The sequence below is a fragment of the Alosa sapidissima genome, chromosome 21 (assembly GCF_018492685.1).
Source record: "Alosa sapidissima isolate fAloSap1 chromosome 21, fAloSap1.pri, whole genome shotgun sequence".
NCBI classification, from domain to species: domain Eukaryota; kingdom Metazoa; phylum Chordata; class Actinopteri; order Clupeiformes; family Clupeidae; genus Alosa; species Alosa sapidissima.
The window spans coordinates 17,450,256-17,466,622 of record NC_055977.1 but is presented as its reverse complement, the minus strand read 5'-3'; the positions used below and the strand labels follow the sequence as shown (position 1 = coordinate 17,466,622).

At 40.8% G+C, this 16,367-nt stretch overlaps 2 protein-coding genes across 2 annotated transcripts; one reads left to right on the top strand and one right to left on the bottom strand.

Annotated features, from left to right (window-relative positions):
- Window positions 1-2,719: 2,719 nt before the first annotated feature.
- Window positions 2,720-5,023, top strand: agr2 (anterior gradient 2). The gene is made up of 8 exons (XM_042076971.1): window positions 2,720-2,825; window positions 3,181-3,309; window positions 3,465-3,528; window positions 3,720-3,772; window positions 4,086-4,162; window positions 4,314-4,377; window positions 4,518-4,601; window positions 4,762-5,023. Exons 2-8 carry the CDS (start codon window positions 3,195-3,197, stop codon window positions 4,809-4,811), a joined length of 507 nt encoding a protein of 168 aa, XP_041932905.1. The 5' UTR covers window positions 2,720-2,825; window positions 3,181-3,194; the 3' UTR covers window positions 4,812-5,023.
- A 2,341-nt stretch (window positions 5,024-7,364) lies between these two features.
- On the bottom strand, window positions 7,365-11,777 carry tspan13b (tetraspanin 13b). The gene is made up of 6 exons (XM_042076970.1): window positions 11,525-11,777; window positions 10,562-10,729; window positions 9,605-9,685; window positions 9,046-9,159; window positions 8,380-8,490; window positions 7,365-7,572 (listed from the first exon to the last, which is right to left on the bottom strand). Exons 1-6 carry the CDS (start codon window positions 11,585-11,587, stop codon window positions 7,498-7,500), a joined length of 612 nt encoding a protein of 203 aa, XP_041932904.1. The 5' UTR covers window positions 11,588-11,777; the 3' UTR covers window positions 7,365-7,497.
- Between the last annotated feature and the right edge of the window lie 4,590 nt (window positions 11,778-16,367).

Sequence of the window (16,367 nt, the reverse complement as noted above, 5' to 3'; positions counted from 1 at the left end):
GCCTTATGGAATATGAAAATGTTACTTTGAATTGCACTTTGTGCTTTCCCTATGCATATAAAATAAATCAAATTATATAAAGAAAAATATTACTGATTTATTTACACTACAGTACCTACTTCTTTATGGTCAAACCAAGCTTCTGGTCCTCCCCATATTGTCTCCATTTTACCTGACGACTAGTCAGACTCATTTGCTCCTGTAGGTGACAGGGTGGAATCCGCTATGTCAAAGAAGTTGATTCATGCAGTCAAATGTACGTTGGCTGTCTTGAAGGCCCTGTCTTGATTGAATGCTGAACAAAGAGGCCATTGATTCAATGCATGTCATTTTATCCCTCAGCCAGAGGACCATGGAAAAGACTTGGTTGTCTCCTATGCACCCAACAATTTTCTCAGAAGAAGTCGAACTATGTGAAGCATAGGAACTGATTATTTCAGTATAGCGACATCTGTATTCAAACTACATCTGTAGTCATAACAAACATCTGTAACATCTGTATTTCTCTAGACTTAGCAAAATATTCAAAATTATGGTTATGGTACTGTATTTGCTGTTGTCCATAGCGACATACCATACAAAACATGTTTGAGGAAAAATTGAGAGTATCCCATTATTGTGTTCTGGCGACATACCATACAAAACATGTTTGAGGAAAAATTGAGAGTATCCCATTATTGTGTTTTGGTTATTTTCTTCACATTTTGGCTCATTTAGTCATATGCATGTATATGAAATGAGCCTTTGCCAGAGCCAGAGCCATAGCCAAACAGAACATTTTTATATATGGCTAAGCTACAGTGCAATAAAATGACAGTAGATGAGAGCAATTAGAGCAATCTGTTTGTCTAATTTCATATCTCTGACCATTATCACATTTTTGTACAAAGGATTAATTTATGGCTTTGGAGAATATAGGTACATAAAATAGGGCCATCGCAGGCACCCCTGTGTCCCAGAAATAGTCTCTTTCTCATTAAAATAAAACAAAGGCCATCCAGACCTATGATGTCCTCAGGACAGTTCAACAGTAGTTTTTAATGCGTTTGAGTGTCAACTGAGAGAGATTTTGGCATAATTCCATTCTCCACATTCAAGGACTCACAGACTTTGATGCATGTTCCCGGTAAATTTGTGAGGGCTTAGGGCTGTCCCACTTTCAAAGTGTATGAGGCTTGCTCACTGACATTCGGTGCCCTTTGTGTAAGTCGGTATTCATGCAGACTTTATCCAAGGGGATTACCAACAATTCATAGTGTTGTGACGTGAAACTCTGGGTTACCCAAAGAGGTAATAATCAACTGCCATAAGACGTAAATAGAACTCTGTGTTTGCGACTTGGTGCGATTTTGGTGGTAGGGTTTTAAAGATTTAGCGATATGTCACAATTGCTATCAGATTCCTGTATCCCATTCCTAGTATTTTGAACCCTTACAGCTTTACAAGCTCAATCACTTATCAACAAATGTCAGTTAAGTCTTTGAGGCTTTAGGGCTTAGATCTATGGATCAACCTAAAGGGAGCATATAGGCCCGAGAATAGAAACCTGGGGGACTCCACAGAACACTGACAGAAAAGCAGACAGACTCGTTGGCCTTAGCCACTTCACAGCGCAATAGTGAGTTCTGCAAAGGTGCAGTAATTCATACTGGATTTCCTCAGCACTGCGCATGACACTTTAACATGGTTAAGGATTTGTTATTATAGGACATGCACCAAATAAATGAGATGGAAAGTTTTTAGGACAGGTCAGATCTTTGAATTATTGACCCTGCCTTTTTACTTTGCCTCTTCCTTGTTTCTCCATCATGTGATTGAGAGACTGCATGTGTCCTTCTTCTGCAATGATTCCTTATTTGTTGTGGATTGTGCTGGAGAACCAACTGTTATTATGTACACAAAACTTACCATATAGAGAAAGAGATAAAAGGAGAGTGAGTAAGTGAATGAATGAATGAGAGAAAGAGAGGTTGTGATTAAATTGAACTGACTCGCCTTTAGTTAACTGGTCTATGACCCAGAAAACTCCACTCCATCACTATGGAGATAAACATTTCAAGCACACAGGAACACAGTCACTCTGATCACTGTAAAAGTATGTTCTGTTGTTCTAATGTGTTCTTTTTTCAAAATGTACTTTTATATTAACACAGTAGATTGCATGTACTAACCTAATCATATCACATGGTACTACTATGTTACGTTTTACATTTTGCTACATCACACATCTGTGTAAAATTAAAATAAGTTAATTTTGACGTATTGGTACTGTAGAGGAACTATTACTGTAATGACAAAAGCATAACTTTTCACTACAGATGGGCAGAAAAGTGTCAAACCGTGCAATGACTGGAACCTGATCCTTAAGGAGCAGTCAAGGTTTATGGACAGGACATGAATAGAGCCAATCGTGATTGGACTAATCATCCAAAATCAATCCGCTGATGTCTGCTGAGGTGTCCTTGGACCAGAGCCAAAATCCTAACGTGTACCCTCCCTGTACAGTCAAACTTCTCTTCTTTTATCCCTGAGCAATATAGTTGACACTTACAATTACATCAAACATATACCATAACATTTGACATTTAAAGAATGCTAAAACTCAAGTTTGAAAGCAATGACAACCAGTTTATTTGGCTTGTCAAGGAATACAGGCTCTATAATTCTTCTCCACCCATTCCTCCAGGCGACAGGAGAACAAAAGCGATGGGGAGGAGGCGGACCTAGCAGGTGTACAGGTGTATAAAGGCTGCACAGGTGCATACGGGCCAATACACTTGCCACCAAGCGATCCGAGCTTGCACAAAGGGGCCACTTTAGAGCAGGTAAGAGAGCCACCAAAGGGCCTTCTTTAATTTCTTCTTTCAGCTTCACTCTTTCTGCTGTCATCCATTGCTTGCACACAGACACACATTCTATTCCCCTCTCTCTCACACACACACACACACACACACACTCATTCACACTGGATCTTATCTTAGATCTGTCTGTTTGGTGCTGGGTATCAGTATCTCTCTATAGTGGAGGATCTGTGTCTCCTCACCAAAGCAATGGCATCATAGTGACAGCCTGAGAGCAATGCAAATAGGAACAGAGAGATGCATTGACTTCTGGAAGTGTTGTCTGTTGTGTTGTAATGTGAGAACTCTGAAACTCTGCTCTCTGTCTGCTCTGTTCCAGAGAGGTTGTGAGAAATGGCTAAGGTACTATTGTCGGTCTTACTGGTCCTGGTGGCCGTGTCCTCTTCCCTGGCTAAACCAGAGAAGGTCACGAAGAAAGAGAAGAGGATTCCTCAGACTCTCTCCAGAGGTAAGGCTACTCTGCAAGCTGCTCAGGATGGCAGCATTGCAGACTTGGTGGGACATGATATGTTAGCAAGGAATGTTAGCACGATACAACTTTTGTGAGGATTTTGAGGCATGTCTTGTGGTGTGGGGGAATCCTTAATTTTTATTTTTTTTCAGGATGGGGTGATCAGTTGATCTGGGCCCAGACATATGAAGAAGCCTTGTTCTGGGCTAGATCCAGGTAAGTTTTTCACTTTCCCAAATTGACCATATACGAAGTTGGCTTTGTGACATACTGATACTGGTGTTTAATAGTCTACTCTGAAAGTAAATAATTGCCTTTTTAAAAGCACACCACAGCTGTTATTATGTTTGCATAGACCAGGAAGCAGGTGCCATTCAGAGTGTGCACTTAAAAAACTTTTGTTATAGGAACAAGCCCCTCATGGTCATCTTTCACCTGGAGGACTGCCCCCACAGCCAGGGTAAGGCCCCTTCTCCTCCAATCACATGCTACGCTTCTTTCATCCCAGACTCCTAATATATCTGCTTCTTGTTCTGTGTAAATGAGTTGCGTAATATATGGACGTTGTGGCATGCATGGTTATATCGAACACGCCTTTTCAGGTTTTACTCTCCCTCCTGTTTGACTGATGAGATCCTGTTTGTCGAGTTAGTTGGCATTGAGCCTGCAGTACAGACTGTGGACGAAGTGAAAGCTTAATGTCCTCAGCACAGCATACAGGACAAAGCACCCGGATCTTACGTAATCCCTCCTCCGCTTTCATGTCTCCGCAGCTTTGAAGAAGGTCTTTGCAGAGAATAAGGAGATTCAGAAGATAGCCGATGATGACTACATTCTCCTCAACCTTGTGGTGAGTTGTGTCCACTGCCTCAGTTCACATACATTTTGCAGCACATTTTGCTTACCTTACACACTGTACCTTATACAAACACTGGTGATAATGATTATTTATTTTTATTTTTTTTGGTAAAATATCATTTCTTTTGCCCCACCACATACAGTATGAAACCACTGACAAGCATCTTTCACCTGATGGTCAGTACGTGCCCAGGATCGTTTTTGTTGGTAAGTAATAGAGATGGACTCATCATGTACAACTGTAATGTATTGCACTGAACTGCAGGAAGTGTAGCGCACACCAGCAAATGCTATTGTCTCCTATCGGCTGTCATTTGGAATGACAATGCTGCTACTCCTCTCTACAGATCCATCCATGACTGTGCGTGCTGACATCACTGGGCGCTATGCCAACCGCATGTACGCCTATGAGCCATCTGACATCAAACTCCGTAAGTGTTACTTGCAATACTTCTCTGCTGAGCTTGACTGCATGCTAAATAGCAAAACATGCAATCTTGACAGACCATGTCTGGGTCTCATGAGATTTCCACTTAACTTCATTATCATTTCATAATAGTTGAGCCTGTTCTTTTCTTCACATTTTTGCAGTGTTGGAGAACATGCAGAAGGCCAAGAAATTCCTGAAGACAGAGCTGTAAGGCTGAGGACGTCTCCACCCCCCCTCACCCCTGATGTGAAGGCAATGAGCTAGAGTGCGATACCACACTCTGCCACAGTTTACTGATGTAAAGCCAAGCACTGGAGAAATATTTCACTTTTAAACTTTGTTTTTAGTTTTTGTTTCTGTCATTTTCCTTTTGAATGTAATGTATGACATGCCTTTTTAAAATAAATGCAAGTTCTCAAACAATGTTTTGACCTCTTGTTTTAATTAATCCCATTAATGCAATCCATCATTTGCATTTCATTTTTAGATTCTGTTTCCTGTCCGTAATCTGTTTTTATTAAAACCCTTCAAATTAACTGTTCAATATGGGCTACCTTTATCATCACAGAGACGTTTGAATAAATTACATGTTTAGAAGTTATTGTCAGCAGGTGGAGCCCTCCTTAAGACAAACCATTCTTAAGATCCATGAAAGGTCACAGGAGAAGGTGTAGGTACTCTGTATTTATAAAAACAAAACAAAAACAAAAAAACTGAGAATAAACATCAGCTTTACCAAGTGTATGGATAATCAAATACATTTTGCAGAATGGCTATAATGTAACTGTAATGACTATGTTGACATACTATCAGTTCCATGGTTATTCTGTACATTCTTTGAATGGGCAAGGCTTGGCCGTTCCTTACATTTTTTTCAGGTCAAAATGATTGAAAGTCAGAAAATGCAAGTTCCTTAATATATCCTGTTCAGGGTAAAGTCGTAGTATGCATTACACATTTATTTGCCTGAATAAGAGTAGCTTTATATAACCCACCATGTAGGAAATAGTTAAAAGAATACTAAGCCTATTCATCCAGACATTTTTCAGTGAAATTCTAAAATGTGTTCAAGGCACAATAAAGTTTTTTTTTGGGGGGGGGATACACTGGATGTCAACACTATTCAACTTTGTGAAACACCTGTTCCTAAATAGATCCTGTTTAGTAATAGATGATACTCTGTATTAGTATTTACTTTCCTGAACGTGATCAGTAAAAGCACTGTATGAAGAATGTCTGGGTGTTCGAGTTCGGTCACAGCATGTCACTGCTGTTTGCCCAGATCCTTAGGAAAAGGACGCTGGGTGAAATCTAGGGAGTGTGACTATGCAACATCCGGGAGGGGAGGGCCCTGGAGTTGGCATACTTTATCCTGAGTCACCCAGTTGCTTGGTTACCACAGCCTGGCCAAACATAGTCATTGTTGCTTAATGAGTTTCTGGGACTATGGAGTGGGGAAAGTGTGTCAGTCTCTGATTGGTTTAAATGGCAGCAACGAAGAAAGACCTTTGTTTCAGTCTGACAAAAAGCATATTTGTTGAATTCTTGACAAAGTGACAGACAACGAATTGAGCTGGGGGTGAGGGGGGTTATTTCAGGTTTATTTTTGCATCATTTTCCAACGCTTTGGTGTGCAGTTCACAGAACCTTTATACGTGGGCACATAATTCACACCAAACATCATGCAAGAGGCCAAATCCACACACACATACAATCAAGAGGACAGCAGTTCTATCTATTACCATTATCGTTCCTCACATTTATATACTACAAAAAAAAATAAAAATAAAAATAAAAAAAAAAACACACAAGCCAAACGACACCATGTACCAGATAGAGATATTCTGATTTACTAGCAAGATAACATATCAGTGCCCTTTGTTGTGTGGGTTAAGTTAGGGACAAAAACCAGGCATGCTTGACAACACAGCTTAGTGCCACACACCTGGCCAGCCAGCCTTGCAATGAGATTAGTACCTGCCCCACAGCTGCCCTCTCAAGATCCCGGTCATCTGATTTCAATCCAAGGAGGAGCTTTTACTCTCGACTCGGATTTCCCTCTCACTCGACTCCAGTAGTCTTTTCCTCATTGCTAGCCAATTACACATTACACTTCATGTTCCAGACAAATAATATAATAACAGCATCTGACAACGCTGCTGATGATTTTATTGTTTTGACTTTGACCACAATCATTGTTGGGAAATACTAAAGCATTTTTTGACATAGTTTTTGTGAGCTGCGAAGGCAGCTGTAAAACAAAATGATAGTGTGTTCTCCAGGAGATATAAATATAAATATTCTAGTCATTTCCATTCAGTCATACATGCGCAAGTGATACTAATATCTTTATGACGGAAGTTATTTTTAGTGGTACAGCAGCAGTTTTCAACCCCAAACCATTAAAGCTCACATTATCAGTAGGCCATCGTACTTCAACCCTGTTATCCCATACCTATCTAGGTCATTAGAGAGTAATAAGGAGTTAGTGGCTTATGCCAAACTTTCCACAGGAGTTTTCAAAGAGGAACACCCTTTCAGTAGACCAACACAATTATAATGTACATAACCATTTCACTCAGACACACTGCACTCTTGCAAATCCAGCACACAAAGCAGTTAGAAAACACTTTTTTCCACTTCATAACTACATCACATAGATACAGACAGACAGACAGACAGAGATACACACACACACACACACACACACACACACACACACACACACGCACACACACACGCACGCACGCACGCACGCACGCACGCACGCACGCACGCACACACACACGCACGTCTATATACATCCAAACAAAACTTTAAAAAAAGTTCAGGGATTCAGAGAAGTGCAGGCGAATGTAGCGGTGGGTCACCATAACAACCATAGCCCGTGATGGGAGCTACAGGAAGGCACTGGGATTGGCCCTCGGGTCCTTCTGATTCCTGTACCTATACGTGAGCCACACCCCGAGGATCTGAAAGTGAGAGGACAGACAGGTCAGGCATCATACTCTTGTGACTTCACGCCACGAGCTGGCTGGCATCAACCAACCACATAGAATACATGGGCAACCACAGATGGTACCAACTTCCACACAGAGCCCAGACTGTGACAAACCTTGGAAAGAGCAGTGCGATTTTAAAGCAACCCTCTTCATGGCAGATGGTAGAGACTGAAGCCACATTTCCTTTGAGAGGGTGGCAGCACTACAACTACATTTTCAATTTGATAAAATGGCAAATACGGACAGTTGTGGCACATGATTAAGTCAACACATCCTGGTGTGATCACCACAAACATCATGTGATCTACTGGAGGAAGCAGTCCAGGAGACAAAACTGGTTAGACTGCTTGACATTAACATCACTGAGGTCAGTATACAGCCACATTCTTAAAGAAAAATCTTTCTCCACTTCCTTAACCCATTTGCGCTGGATGCTGCATGAAGCAACATTGACCCTCCCGCTGGATGCTGCGTAGCGCAGCATGCTTTTTATTTCATGTTTCTAGGTGCTACAGAGGCTTAGATATTACATTTTGGTAGACGTTGACAATTTTTTGTATGTTTTCAGAAAACCCTCAGGAAATAAGGTTATTTAGTCTAGAATGCCATAGGATTCTATAGGCGTTTTTAGCAGGCATTTTAGGAGTAAATGGGTCAAGAGCACATGTGTTGGACTAATGCTTTGAGCCATGCATATGGCTGTGTATAATCAGTCAGAAAGACAGAAAGAAAGACAGACAGACAGACAGACAGAAAAAAAAAAAAAAAAAAACTCACCTCAGTGAAGCTGAAGAAAAGGCCAATTCCACCTACAAACTGCAGCACCTCTCCTGCGTGTTCTTGGATCTTATCAGCGCATGAGGAGCAAGAATGCTGAGGGAAACAGGCCTGTGGAGAAGAAAGGGCTCAGAATCAACCCTCGAGTCATTATGCCATCACCAGAATGCAGTTTAAGTGTGACTCCGGCGAAAAATTAATTTTCTGCATGAAAACACATCAAATAAGCCGTGGAGACAGTATTTTTTGTTGATCAACCACTATAGAGCTTGCCCCAGTATACGCTATAGCCCCAAATCGCAAACAGTGGATTAGCTAAGGGCGGTGAGCCAAACGCTTCCCAATAGCATTTTTTAACCAGTAATATTGTTCAAAACTGCACTAAACTTTGTCAGTGGCTTGCTCTGGGTCCCTACACATAAAATGATATTGGATATTCTTGTTGGCAACTTACAGGGGTTAAAAATCAGTTTGGTTAGCTATAGCAAATGTACAGCCACACATTTTTGGTACAGCTACACAAGGTATGCAGTATAAAAATGAATGTTGAGAAAATGAAAGTAAAAAACAAATCAACAACCTGACAAATTGACCATTTCTGCTAAATACGCTTGTGAAAAACGTAATCCCAGTTTGTATGGGTGTGTATGTTTTCTAGGGTCTTACTGCAGGACAGGTGACGTTGTAGTCAACGTGAAGAAAGCCGCAGCAATTCAGTGTCTTCTCCACATCAGCCTGAGTGCTTAAAGTGTTGTTCCAGCCCACCTCAAGCAGTTGCTCCTTCAAGTGTGCATAGTACACACAAATGACACATTAGTACACACACTTATTCACACTTACAAACACTCTCTTGGATGGCACACATACAAACTCTCACACACTCTCCTTCTACTCCACACTAGTCTAGTACCTCTTCACTCCTTACAAGTGACTACGTCACTATGTTTTCATGTATTATTTAATTACTGACAAAGCGGAACTGGATCAGAAAGCATTGTGGTAGAGGTCAAAGAGGTGGATGAATGCCTGAAACACTGAATGTAGAGCTTACTGCTCTCAGTATGTTAGGAAAAACTACCATCCACTAGTTATCATTCCCTCACCACATTCTCCATGAATGGCCCTGTATTTGCTTAAAGGCTTGAAGTCCATAGCTGTGTGATTTACATATAGAGGGCTTACGCTTGCCTGTAAGCATAATCTTGTCCTGCTCTGCCATACGTACCTGTTGGTCTTTGTTGATGGCCAGACAAGCACAGGACACAGAAAACTGCACCACAAACACCATGAACAGGATAATCATGTACTAGTGTTTCAGCTGTTAAGGCACAAGTCCACTAAATACCAAAAAGAGCACAACTGAAATCAATACAAAAAATACCAATTTTGTGTGCATCACTTGTTTGGTTCAGTTAAATGACCTTACCTCCAACTTATCTCTAGTAATATAGAAATGCACGATCCCTTAAATCCTATAAGAACTTGAACATAGCATGTGTAAAGAGAGTTATGATTTGAAGATTCCTGAGCTGATCATGTTGACAGGACTGCAAACAGATTGGAAGAGATCCATTGCAGCCTCCATCCACAAGGGCCAAGTGCACTTTGGCGCAGTATGAAATCCGATCTCAACTACACCGGTCTGGTTACATACACATGCATCACTGAAAAGTGCACATGAACATTTCCAAGTAGGGGAGCAAAGCCAACCCAGGGATATGACTACACAACAACTCTATATTAGTGAGTTCATTATTATTATTATTATTAGTCACATATTACTTGTGTATTTAACTATGAAACTTAGCAGGGCAGAACTGATATCCACTAAAGTAATGCAGTTCCTCTAGCTTTCATCGTTAAGTCTAAGAGTGCACATACATTCCTCAGATATGTGTTAGTGTCTTCTGTCAGTGCCCTATTCACAAGTGTCCCAGTGACACACCCCCCCCCCCCCCCCCCCCCGCCCATTCAGTTGTGAATAAAGGTTTATTGCATCATTGTGAATTAAAGTCTATCCTGCTTCCACTAAAATGGAACTAAATAAAACTATCATTTTTTGATGGTACAATGTCCTCCATCAGCTGCATAATTCAACAAAATATGATACTGAGTTGGTGCCCTGAAGATCACCTGACCTACAAAACTAAAACAACTAGACCTCCAGGGGAAGAAAGGATACAAAGAAGAGCAGGACTTGATGATGCTTCATGGCTCCAACGAGACCGACCAGAGCAACAATGAACAAGAAGACCCCGACAGCGATGACGCCCCCCACCACCTGAAAGCTAGACACCAGGCCAAACCATTTCCCCCAGGCAGCGATTCCGATCATCAGCAAGCTCACCATCTAGAGAGAAAATGGAAGAGAGATGGGGAAAAAACTGTGTCCTGATATGCGAGTGTGTATCAATAGGTACATTTCTTTTGTATGGATTCATTAAAAAAAATTGTAGGCTTTAGGGCAATCACGATACATTAATTAGGCCTGTGGACATCTGACCTTACTGGCAATCACTGGCTTGCCCTGTGCCCTATCCACTTACCAAACACAGTCAGTTGCAACTAGGTCAACATAAGGGAGTAAAATCTAACAATTTAAACAGTTAACTAAAACTGCAGTGTCCAAATTTATCTGACACGGATTCTTCAGAGCAGAGCATAACAAGCCACGTGGTTAAGTGTCATGCAGGCCAGCATATCTAATAGAGCGCTGGAAAAAAAAAAACCATCGGCGAAGTAGCCTAACCGTTGTGTTAGTTTAAGTTAGATAAAGCAGGATACAGTTAGGCCTGGGCTGAGCCACGAACAAAGGCAGGACGTGAATTTTCTCCCTGATATACGTAAGAGGAAACGGGAACGACAGCTTGTTTTGCATCTGATTTTGTATAATTCAAACATTTGCACGACCGACCCTGGTTGAAACACGAAACGTTGTTGGCCTTCGACCGTCGATCTAATTCCAGACAATGAATCATTTTGAATAATTGATACAACGGCGTTCCCTCTGCGGACAAGTAGCCTATATTGTTTACAACAATTTGCATCTTGACCCTACCACAAACATTGTTATTTATCTTACGACGTTGAAATTGCCTTCAAGTCGCACCATATGGACATTTCTGATATGGCTTGGGCTACTTACAACATAGAGGATGTTGAGAGCGCAGAGGGAATTCTTTGAGCAGGTGAATCCAGCGCAGCCCATGGTGGCGTGTTTTTCTTTCTTTTCTTTTTTTAAGCTTTTTTCATTAACCTCAGGCTTGCTGCTTGATGTTTCCAATAGCAATACTGCAATAGCCTACCAATTTTCAGTGAATGATGTCCGTATTTCTCCTCTGGCGCGTATAACACACCTTGTTTCTTTGGAAAGCAAGACAGCATGAGCATATGACTTTCAGGGGAGGGACTTTGGAATGCTTTGCGTTATGGTTGGTCGGTAGGCAGTATCTAAGATTCATATGCAAATGATTGCGGAGATGCGGTGAGAGATTTGGACCGCTGGCCAACAGCAGCATCATCCTGACGCGCTGTGTGCATCAGATAGATACAGTCAGAGGATGACGTCCTTAAAATGAGAGTTACGGAAAGCGATGGTTATATGAAACTGCTGAACTATAGGCCTAAAACAAGTTTGTAGGCTAAGTGTAAAATTACAAAGCCTTAAACCACCTGGTCTTTGTTTTCATTTGACTTGCCATAACAAAACGTTCTCTATATCAACAAATAAAAAAACAAATAATCAAGAAGTATATGAATGGCATGATGAACATTATACGAACTAGATGTACCGCAGAGCGGTACAAAATATGACCGCCGCCCAGTCCAGCACATGTTTTCCACAAAAATAAGTCACGCTGAAAGGCATATATGATTCTAACTGTCTCACTGAATTGCATTATGCACACTCAATTCTCACTGGTATCTGCTAGACAACAAGTACCAAAACATGATTAGTTCATAGATTTCACATGTAATATACATTTTATACAACCCCACCCCCATCTTGCCTGTTCATAATTCTGAGAAATTCTTGAATTGTGTGCAGCACATGTTTTCCACAAAAATAAGTCACGCTGAAAGGCATATATGATTCTAACTGTCTCACTGAATTGCATTATGCACACTCAATTCTCACTGGTATCTGCTAGACAACAAGTACCAAAACATGATTAGTTCATAGATTTCACATGTAATATACATTTTATACAACCCCACCCCCATCTTGCCTGTTCATAATTCTGAGAAATTCTTGAATTGTGTGCATGTGTGCGTGTACATGTTTATGTTTATGTGTGTGTGGGTGTGTGGGTGGGTGTGTGTGTGTGCATGTGTGTGTTTGCCTGTTTATGTGCCTGTGTGTGTGTGCATGTGCATGCATGCGTATATATGTCTACTGTGTGAGTATGTGTCATACGTACTGTAGGATTACTGTGAATGTATGTATGTGCGTGTGTATCTGTTTATGCACATGTGTGCATATGGAATGGGTTTACATGACCCCTGGAGGCAAACATACGCAAAAAATTGGTCATCCTAGGCCCTACGGTTCTTAAGATATTCACAGAAAACCTTGTCTGCCCTACCCTCCTTTCGGGGGGTCCAGTCCAGCGGGGGGGGCTACAGATCAAAACGAAAAGCGATGGTTCCATGCTATCCATGTGGGCTTACATGCCCACCAAGTTTCGTGTACCCCGGTCTTTCAGTGTCCCGGGAATCCTTGTTGGTGTACGGTCACTAAATGTACACATACATTATTTTATTGTAAGGCCCCCCATGAACGAAAGTCCACGAAACTTGGCATGCATTCGGAGGGTGTCATAATGATCCTACACTTTCAATTTCGTGCAGTTTTGACCATGTCAGCCAGAGATATTGTGATGAAAACACCTAATGTTTTGCTTTTTAATTTTTAACTATACATGAAATAAGTGGTAATGGGATAGGTTGACATGCCCCCTTAAGACCAACATAAAAAAAAAGGTGGACCTCCTAGGCCCTACGGTTCTCGAGATATTTACAGAAAACTGTCTCCGGCCACCTACGGGCCAGTTGGTGTATAGTAACATAAATTAATTTATTGTGTGGCCCCCCATGAACGGAATTCCACGAAACTTGGCGTGCATTCAGAGGGTGTCATAATGATCTTACACTTCCAATTTTGTGCAGTTTTCACTATGTTAGGTCACAGATACCTGCGATTACAACACAAAAAAATGAGTTTTACTTTTTTGTGTTTAACTAGGTGGCGCTATACATGAAATGAGTGGTTATGGAATGGGTTGACATGGCCCTTTGAGATCAACATACAAAAAAAAAATGGTCCTCCTAAACCCTACGGTTCTCGAGATATTCACAGAAAACTGTGTCTGCCCTACCCTCCTTTCTGGGGGTCCAGTCCATCTGATTACAGATCAAAACGAAAACAGGAGGTTCCATGCTATCCATGTGGGGTTACATGCCCACCAAGTTTCGTGTACCCCGGTCTTACAGTGTCCCGGGAATCCTTGACGGAAATTTGGACATGCGAAAAAAAAAAAAAAAAAAGAAAAAAAATCTGACTAAACTGACTGGCCTCACAAATTAAGCCCACATGAAGTAGCCTAATATTTTCCTTTTCGACTAGGCCTACATAGCCTACAAACTGCTTAATATGCTTATTGTGTGGGTAATTTGGTGTAAAAGTGAACTATCAGGGGCATTTAATCTCTGAGCACCATATTCTGTTACACATATGCTAATTTTTAAACTCTCAGAAAAAAAAAAAAAATACACACAAACGTTGAATAAGCCTATTTTATTTTAAAATAGAACAGTTAATGGCTTTTGCAGATTTCAATAAACTGATATGTTGTTGAAGAGGTGAAAGGGAGTAAAACATAAAAGTCACAAATTACAGAAATAAGGGCTTGTTACCAATTAATCCTTAATCCATAACAATCTTTAACATTAGTTTATTAGCAGCAGATGACATGTACAATAATTGAATAACAGCCTTAGAGATGTAACATTTAAAAACCTTGACAGAGATGCAGTATTAAAATTAACATAAATATTATAATAATGCTTGTAGCAACAGTTCCATTTCAATGTAATTATTTCCCATAATGAAACTTCATCAGTAACTTTACTTCAATCCATTAACTTTACTTATACTGTTAACTTTGAAACTACAAATAAAGGATACAATCTACAAAATGATAAATAACCATACAATATAATTGTGGATGTCAGGAATGTTTAGAAGTATCTGAAATGTAATTTGTTCTCTGGTATCAGTGGCGCCTGCAGGTGTACGGACATGTTTGTACCATCAGGCTACAGCTACAAGGAGAGAGAGGATTTCTCCTGTGTAAATATTTACACCAAGTTGGCTTATCATAACTTCCCAACTCTTCACTGCACTGTAGCCCATTAACTGCATTAATAAATTTGTTCAACTAAATGCAGCAGAACTGTGCACTATGTGGAATGGAACGCACACATTTTTGTATGCGCAGAAGAGAGATTGAGAGCACACACACATGCAGTGATTACAGAACTTGTAGGCTATTTGCTGCTGGTGACCAACTAACAATGTTTAGTTAATTCAGTTACTCAAGACTTCAAGACCATCGTGGATATAACACATTTTTTTTGTTGCAAACAACAAAAACAGAAAGGATGGAGGCAGCAAATCTAGAAGAGTTATTGCAGATGGGCAAGAACAAGGTGCATTTATTCCTGCAGGTGCCCTTGTCTGGTGTCCATGACTACTGTATATCCAGTGGAAGACTGGTTCTAGCCTAATATTGAGTACCACTGTTGTCCAGCAACATTCTCTTCATTTTATGAGGTCAATCATAATAGAAGGACACATAGAACACATCTTTTGAAGGTCACAATTGATTCAATATGAATGCAACAGGGTTTTTTGCAGTGCAACATAATTCATATTTCATTTCAAGAGATTCAATGACAGTGCAAAAGAGGTGAACAATGCTCTACATATTGTGCTCTGAATAACACTTTTAATACATTGGGCCTAAATGACAGACAAAGTCTACAATTTAAGTAAATGTCATTTAATAATGAGGTAAATCTATTTGCTAACTTAATACCATGCGCAAAATCCTACACAAACAGCTCAATGGTCCCACACACCTCACAACAACTTCAGATCTATTTTGAACTCACTCAGAACGTCACCACGGTCTTCACCTATGAATGATGCCATCCTTCTACCTATCCTAGAGACGATATATCAAAAAAGTCATGTGACTGACGTCAGGAGGCTTGACTCACCCATCAACATAAGCATCCAGGTGAACACGCCTCTTTCTCTTTGCCTTAAGGCCAAGATTTTCTAAACTTTGGTGTCAACACGCTGCGCATCTGACACCACCAATGGGCTTTGCTCCATTAAAAACAATGGTTTGTTGGGGGGGTTATAGCTTTACTGTAGTCCTGGTTTGGCAGAGCTAAAACGGATCTGTTTGCGACAGCAGAAACAAGAGATGGTTTTCGCTGAAGGACCAGGATGCACCCCTAGGCATGGATGCTCTGTCGGAAGATTGGCCGACAGGCCTGCTTTATGCCTTCCCTCCATTATCTTTAATTCTATATGTACTTCAAAGGATTGCTACGGGGCATTACAGGATCCTGTCAAAAGTTCCCAGGTGGCCAAGAAGGTCCTGGTTTCCAGCTGACCCAAGACCATCCGTGGCCCCTGCCGGTCAGGGCAGATCCTAGCCACGTGCTCTATTCATTTGATTCTGCGTTTCCTCCAGTCACTCTTGGATGCAGGGAGAGCATCCAGCACTATTAAGATACAAGCCGAATTCGGAAAAAGTTGGGATGCCTTGTAAAACGTAAAAAAAAAAGAATGCTATGATTTACAAATCATGTCAACCTTATATTTAATTGAGAATAGTCCAAAGAGAACATATCAACTGCTTAAGGCGAAAAAATTGGACTATTTCAAATGCTAGTGTTAATTCTACCATGCA

Bases quoted from the DNA above. Each gene is read 5' to 3' on its own strand.
- agr2 (XM_042076971.1), top strand. From the start codon at position 3,195: ATGGCTAAGGTACTATTGTCGGTCTTACTGGTCCTGGTGGCCGTGTCC. The intron at 3,773-4,085 runs GTAAGGCCCCTT...ATGTCTCCGCAG, and splicing joins GGACTGCCCCCACAGCCAGG to CTTTGAAGAAGGTCTTTGCA. The intron at 4,163-4,313 runs GTGAGTTGTGTC...CACCACATACAG, and splicing joins ACATTCTCCTCAACCTTGTG to TATGAAACCACTGACAAGCA.
- tspan13b (XM_042076970.1), bottom strand. From the start codon at position 11,587: ATGGGCTGCGCTGGATTCACCTGCTCAAAGAATTCCCTCTGCGCTCTC. The intron at 10,730-11,524 runs GTAAGTAGCCCA...TTTTCTCTCTAG, and splicing joins CTCTCAACATCCTCTATGTT to ATGGTGAGCTTGCTGATGAT. The intron at 9,686-10,561 runs GTATCCTTTCTT...CTGAAACACTAG, and splicing joins ATCAAGTCCTGCTCTTCTTT to TACATGATTATCCTGTTCAT.